This window comes from Lycium barbarum, chromosome 5 (genome assembly GCF_019175385.1).
Source record: "Lycium barbarum isolate Lr01 chromosome 5, ASM1917538v2, whole genome shotgun sequence".
Classification (NCBI taxonomy): Eukaryota; Viridiplantae; Streptophyta; class Magnoliopsida; order Solanales; family Solanaceae; genus Lycium; species Lycium barbarum.
In genome coordinates, this window is record NC_083341.1 from 15,861,891 (window position 1) to 15,869,096 (window position 7,206).

General features: G+C 33.0%; 2 protein-coding genes across 2 annotated transcripts; both read right to left on the minus strand.

Moving 5' to 3' along the window:
- Positions 1 to 2,521: 2,521 nt before the first annotated feature.
- LOC132642331 (plasmodesmata-located protein 7-like) lies at positions 2,522 to 4,389 on the minus strand. Its single transcript, XM_060359565.1, has 3 exons — positions 3,556 to 4,389; positions 2,904 to 3,014; positions 2,522 to 2,751 (listed from the first exon to the last, which is right to left on the minus strand). The coding sequence occupies exons 1-3, from the start codon at positions 4,277 to 4,279 to the stop codon at positions 2,744 to 2,746; spliced, it is 843 nt and encodes a 280-aa protein (XP_060215548.1). The 5' UTR covers positions 4,280 to 4,389; the 3' UTR covers positions 2,522 to 2,743.
- A 2,087-nt stretch (positions 4,390 to 6,476) lies between these two features.
- On the minus strand, positions 6,477 to 6,938 carry LOC132639241 (endo-1,4-beta-xylanase 4-like). The gene has a single exon (XM_060355706.1). The coding sequence runs from the start codon at positions 6,936 to 6,938 to the stop codon at positions 6,477 to 6,479; it is 462 nt and encodes a 153-aa protein (XP_060211689.1).
- Between the last annotated feature and the right edge of the window lie 268 nt (positions 6,939 to 7,206).

A 7,206-nucleotide genomic window follows, 5' to 3' on the forward strand; every position in this document is an offset into this window, starting at 1 on the left:
TTTTTTAAAAACTAAAATATATCTAATATATTAAAATATTCTTTGATACTTGATATCTTAAACATGTCATGTTTAATATTAAAATTACAAGTTATTAAGTATAACAAATGATAGATTTTTAAAAAACTAAAAAATATATAATTTGAAATGGAGGAAATATAAATTATGATTCTATTGTTGACAATAAAAAAAGGGGCAGAAGTGGGTACTGTGGAACGTGGACTAAATAAACTTTTTTTCCAAAACAATTATTAGTTTGGTCTTTAAAAATAAAATTAACTACTTAATATAGTAAATAAAGAAACACAAAATAATATTGTTAGGCTGGACTAATCTGAATTCACATTGCTAAGCTGTTAAAATTGATAAGCTCTCCCTAATTTTCTTTCTTTGCTTTTGAAAGAAAAGACACTCCCTACTAAAATATTTAAAACCGATTAGTGTAATTATTCATGTGGAACTCGTCGAATTGTGTTGTATTCATGAATATAATGATGAAAATGAAAAATATAGTTCTATTATGCTACTTTTTCCGTTCACTTTTACTTGTTCACTATTTCGAAAATAGAATTTCATTTTTACTTGCCATTTTTCACATATTAAGATTAGACAATTTTCTTTTTCATGTTTTACCTTTAAATTATTTACCAAGTCTTCTAGAAATTGTAATGGTCAATTTTACTTAACCAATGCATAACATTGGGATTGACTCCAAAAAATTTGAAGCACTAAAGAGATGAATGCGTTGTAAAGTGTTAGTATTTATAAAAGGGAACAGGTGCAAATATACCCTTTAATTTTGCGATTTAGAGCAGATATGCCCCTCGTTACAAAAGTGGTGCATATATACCCCTGTCGTTACAAAAATGGTGCAAATATATCCCTGCAGTTACAAAATGGTGCAAATATACCCTTTTCACTAACAGATTTTTTTAAAAAAATCATTTAATTTATTTTTTAATTAAAAAAAGTCTACCTATATTTTCTTTAGTAGACATAATTTTCTAAAGCCACGTGGTAATTTTTTTTTTCCTGGTGGGTCAGGTCTGGTAAATTTAAAAAAAAGGGACAAGGGCCTGATTTACCCCTCTACTTTGGGAAAAAGTTCATATTTACCTCCCGTTATACTATCAGCCCATTTATACCCCTACCGTTACAATAGTTGAAACATTTGCCTCTATTTTTAACCCCTCGTCCCTGATAGTATAACGGGGGGTAAATATGAACTTTTTCCCAAAGTAGAGGGGTAAATCAGGCCCTTTTCCCTTTGATTGCCGATTCTTCTATTTTTAGATAACGTTGCAGGTTTTCTAACTAGTTCTGATTTGCTAAAAGAACAATATACACAATAATTTTATGCAAAAGTAAGACATTGCTTCATCCAAAAGAAGGTTTTACAATGGACATATTATAACAACAATTTATCCAAACGAGGGCATTACATTACATTCATCCAAACAAAGGCATTTAAAATAACTTCATGATAATTTTTTTCAAGTTACACCAAAAACATAAATACTAGTCTCGTAAGGGCAATCACTTCATCATTGGAGCTGTAATGGAACCCACGAAAAGTGCCAATGAAACTATAATTACCATCCACATCTTTGTTACTTTGTCTTCCAAAGTTGACACTTTAATCACTTGAGAATGACTTATAGCCTCCAATGATGAAGTGATTGCCCTTACGAGACTAGTATTTATGTTTTTGGTGTAACTTGAAAAAAATTATCATGAAGTTGTTTTAAATGCCTTTGTTTGGATGAATGTATTGTAATGCCCTAGTTTGGATAAATTGTTGTTATAATATGTCCATTGTAAAACCTTCTTTTGGATGAAGCAATGTCTTACTTTTGCATAAAATTATTGTGTATATTGTTCTTTTAGCAAATCAGAACTAGTTAGGAAACCTGCAACGTTATCTAAAAATAGAAGAATCGGTAATCAAAGGGAAAAGGGCCTGATTTACCCCTCTACTTTGGGAAAAGGTTCATATTTACCCCCCGTTATACTATCAGGGGCGGGGGGGGGGGGGGGATTAAAAATAGGGGCAAATGTTTCAACTATTGTAACGGTGGGGGTATAAATGGGCTAATAGTATAACGGGAGGTAAATATGAACCTTTTCCCAAAGTAGAGGGGTAAATCAGGCCCTTTTCCCTTAAAAAATGGGTAGACTTATTTTTTTTAAAGTCACGGAGATATTTTTTTAAACTTACCAGACCCGACACACCAGAAAAAAAAATTACCATGTGGCTTTAGAAAATTATGTCCACTAAAGAAAATATAGGTAGACTTTTTTTTAATTAAAAAATAAATTAAATGATTTTAAAAAAAAATTCCGTTAGTGAAAAGAGTATATTTGCACCATTTTGTAACTGCAGGGGTATATTTGCATCACTTTTGTAACGAGGGACATATCTGCTCTAAATCGCAAAGTTGAGGGGTATATTTGCACCTTTGCCCTTTATAAAAACTCAATGTTGAACATTGTAACTTCATATAAAACAAAGAATACTTCATTATAATCAAATCAAATGTCTCACATTGAAACACATCCAAATGAACTTCACAAAAGCATATGCAATTTCTTTACATCTCTAGACAATGTCACTCTGTTAAAGTTCTCTTCCTCCTTTTTCAGATTTCAATGCAGCCTATATGCATTAATCCTCTTTAATTTGAAAAGACAACAGAAAAATCAAGCAAACAATGCAAGTTGACGCTGATCATTTGTGTATTCTTTATTTACCTGCAAAAAGTTAAAACAAAAAAAGAGAATCAATTAAAGTCAATCTGAAAATGAGAGATCAAAAGAAAAAAGGTAAAAGCAAAAACTGAAAAGGTTTTAAATATTAGTAAAACAATCAAAGGTGAAAAAATAAGAAAAAAGTCAGTTATTACCGTTTCGTCCAAATATTCTTCTTATGAAAGTTAAGAAAACGATGAGAATAGCAACCCCAGCTAATAATCCAATGATAAGAGCAAATGTTTTTTCATTCTCAAAATGAGAACCTGCAATTATCAAATAGAGATTTATTATATAATATGCACAGACACATAATCGGACAATAAATCTGAATCTTTGTGTACGACAACAATAACATCACCAGTGTAATCCTACAAGTGGGAATCTTTGTATATGTAGACTAAATCTCTAATTACTGACAATATAAAAATTGTTACACTATCATATGAGATGATTCAAATTATGAATGTTAAACTATTCAATTTTCATAGTGAATTCAGAGATAGAATAAATAAAATTTGCATATTTAAAAATTATATAAAAACTACTCCAAGTCACAGTTCACAATGGAAAATATTCAAAAGATATAGTATAAAAGAATCAGTCGAAGAAAAAAAAAATACTATAATAGTAACTACGTTACATAAAGTGAGGCAAAAGAAGTGTTTTATAATGACTTACAACAATACACAGCTATACAGAATCAATCTAATTTGGTGATTCAAAATGTAAAGTAATTAACATGTTATCGTAATAGATAAAAATACATTATATATATTATTTAAATCACTATTTTTTTTTTCTTACCATGATTAGATTTGGCATCAAAATGAGCTCCACTAGTAACAAACCTAGCATAGCATTTACCCAAGAACATATCCCCATAGGCAGCACCACTACACTCATTTTTCAACCGTCCGATTGCCTCTGATAAACAATCTTGACATTGGCCCATACTTAAATCACCAACGCATTGGGCCACACCATGTACATCTGATGATCCACCAACTCTATAAAGCCCACCAGCCCCATTTAAGCTTGTCAAAACATGGCCCATAGAATCCCCTTCAAGCCCATTAGATGGCCCACATTTATTCAACACACAAGTCTTGTCCTCAACACCAAGAAATGAAGTGTTGTCATACTTGATAAAACACCCTTGTAATTGTAATGCACCACCACAATTTTGTGAACAAAGTTGGCCAATTGAACTCACTGCTTTGGCCACACAAGTGGCACAATCGGGCATCGATAAGTCACCGCGACATTGGTAAAGGCCATATAAAATGTCTTGTTTTGTTGAGCCCATGATATTGAATTTGTTGTACGATGAATATGTTGCTGAGTTAACTAGGGACGTGAGGAGGGAGTTGAGGTTCGATTCGTAAGGTGAGTCTGGTGAGTATTTAATTTGTGAACAACCGCCGTAGACGAAAGTGTCTACGGAGGAGTCTGAGGAGGTGAAATGAGAGAAGAAAGAAAGGGAAATAATGGCTATGAGAGTGAAAAGAAAATGGAGTTTTGTGGCCATGTTTGAAATTTGAGATGGAGTGTGTGTGTGAGTGAGGGGAGAGAGAGAGAGATGTATTTGTGAGGAGACTCAAGAGTATTTAAGCAACAGTGCAAGGTTCATGTGTTCTTGCTTCTTAAGTTTTGTTTATAGTTTATTATATGCATAATTCCATGCAAAAAGTTTAGAGGAAGGAAATGATAATAAGATAAAGTTAAGGGGCCAGCCTATTCCCTGCTTTTTCACTTTTGTTAACCTTTTCATCGGTTATTTAAATATTGTAAAAAGAGAGAAACTTTACTTAACGAAGTAAAGTTTTTTTTTATAGCTATAATATAAGTTTTTTTTCGTTTTGGATTAGCTGGACCCAAGAGCCGTTTTTTTAATTTGTCATTTTTTTCATATTATCCCACGGCTGATTCATTCATTATATTTTTCAACTAGTTAGTCATGAGGGATTTAACAGCATTTTGATGACGTTAAAGTGTCTAACAGGTACAAGTTCTAATTGTGATGTCAAAATGAAAAATCATAACAACTTTAAAAGACTGATTATATATTTTGGCTTTTAATTTACGATTCTTTTTAATGATTGATACAATGGAGTTTTATTGTTCAGATTAAAAGAAACATGTTAACATTTGTGCTGTATTCATTTCTATTATATATTTATTTGATGAAAATCATATGGATACGTTAGTTAAGTGTTTTTCTGAATGATTTTGGATAAATTCCTTGGTTTTTCATTTTCTTTTTAACTATCAAATTATTCATAATGTTTCTCCAAAGTAGTCTAAATAAATACTTCTATGTCTTTTTACGTGTACCATTCTCAAGAATTTCAAACAAGTTAAGTTATCTTCCTAACAAATACATTGTTAGAAATAAAACAATGCAAAATTATGAATACTATGTCTTTTTACGTGTACCATTCTCAAGAATTTCAGACAAGTTAAGACAAGTTATCTTCCTAAAAATACATTGTTAGAAATAAAGCAAATCAAGAGGAAAATAAAGGGATTTTTTTTATTCAAATAACTTAAGGCAAGGCTGACTTAAATCCTAAGCAGATAATTTCATCAGTAGGGTACAACTTCTCTGACTTTTTGCTACATTAATTGTTTGAGCAAATGACTTATTTCTTGCAGCTGGATGTTTGATTGTCACTTCATAATCTCCATGATATAACGTAGTCTCAAAATAGCCATGATCATTAGTAGTTCCAGTTAAGCCTTGATGACTGAATTGCCTCATGAAATTGTCCACAACATCCCCAGTAGGCAAATTTTTGAAATCATGATCAGTCAAACACATTTTATAACATCCTTGTGGTTGTCACGGTGACCAAATCATTATCCCATTTAGTCCTGGATGTGCATGAAGCTCCCACATTATGTCATTCAAATACTCTGCCTGTACAAATTTTCAAAAACAAAATTGTAAGAAATTAATAACAAGTTTTAACTTTCATGCACTAATTTGTATACAGCCTTAATACTATCAAGTCAATGTGGCCTACAATAACAAGCACTCGTCTATAGTAAGTCAAACTTAGTAAAAAAAAGTATACTAGAACTTGTGAAGCTTCTCGTCCAGTAGGTTCGTAAAAGTTACTAGGATAAGCGATAGTGTTGAACCAGATGAAACAACAAGCAATAAAACCAAAGACGAATAAAGCCCCTAAAGTATAAAAGCCTCCCCAGACCATACAAGTGTGTATCGAGCCCATACGAAGGGTTTCGGTTAAAATATGACAGATTCCACCAAGTATACAAATGGAACCTATCATATATGTCTTCCCGGTTAACAATCCATATTTCCCCTCCACAGGGGAATTTTAGTAATCTACTAAATATGATACTTCAGTTAAGGGTTAAGTTGATTATTTTCTTACACCCCTAAAATAAAGAGCCATGAATACTACTAGGGGAAAAAAAGCACACTATCATGTATAAGTTCTGTTTCTAGTGTAAACTGAGGCTTTACCTGAAGGGTCTGCTTGAAACATCTAATTCTGTAATCCACATAGGGATACAGTGGCAGAGCTAACTAGTTTTCACGGGGTTCATCTGAACCCCCTCGGCGAAAAATTACACTGTATATACGAGGTTAAAATTATTTTTTAATGTATATATAGTAGATGTTGAACACCCCGACCTCTTCATGCATTTACTTCTTTATATATTTGAGCCTCCCGGCGAAAATCCTGGCTCCGCCACTAAAGGATATCTGCAGTTTTCAGCATATCAAGTGCACTTCTCATATAAGGTATATTTGGAGTACCAAAATGACCTTGGAGTCCCATTCCAAGAGGTCCATCATACCCCATTGATTGAATTTCCTTAATCTTGGCTAAGTATTTAGCTGGATTTGCAACATTATCATCAGGAGTTTCAATTGTACCAAACTCATTCAAGAACATAACAGCATAGCCATCCATGTCATGAGCTTTCCTGTAGAAATAAGCCGAGGTGTTTACGCCTAATTGGCTTACCAAGAAATTAAAATGCATGTTTTCATTATCAACATCCCAATGCATCACTTGGCCTTGAAATCTTGGGATTATTGAGGAAAATATCCTCTCAATAGCTGCTGATAAGAGGGGAGGTGGCAACGTTCTCAACCATGTAGGCAATTGATCGCGATTTTCCCAAACTATGCAGTGACCGCGGACTAACATGGTGTTGTACTGTTGTTGTTGGCGTATTCAAGCATGGCGTCAGCTAAATGGTAGTCGACGTTGCAAAGCTGTTGTTCAGTGAACCACTACTTCATTTCGTTCTCGAAAACTGTTTGTTAGCTTGAACCTGGAATTATACCATTCTTGATAGCCTACATTGGTTAATATGATAGCATTGCCAATTGGAAATGCAGCATTTGTTTGTTTGATCAAGATTTTAGCATTGGCTAGTGGTGGGCCTTGATGATCAACAGCCTGGAATTTCACC

Bases quoted from the DNA above. Each gene is read 5' to 3' on its own strand.
- LOC132642331 (XM_060359565.1), bottom strand. From the start codon at position 4,279: ATGGCCACAAAACTCCATTTTCTTTTCACTCTCATAGCCATTATTTCC. The intron at 3,015-3,555 runs GTAAGAAAAAAA...TGATAATTGCAG, and splicing joins TGATGCCAAATCTAATCATG to GTTCTCATTTTGAGAATGAA.
- LOC132639241 (XM_060355706.1), bottom strand. From the start codon at position 6,938: ATGTTAGTCCGCGGTCACTGCATAGTTTGGGAAAATCGCGATCAATTG.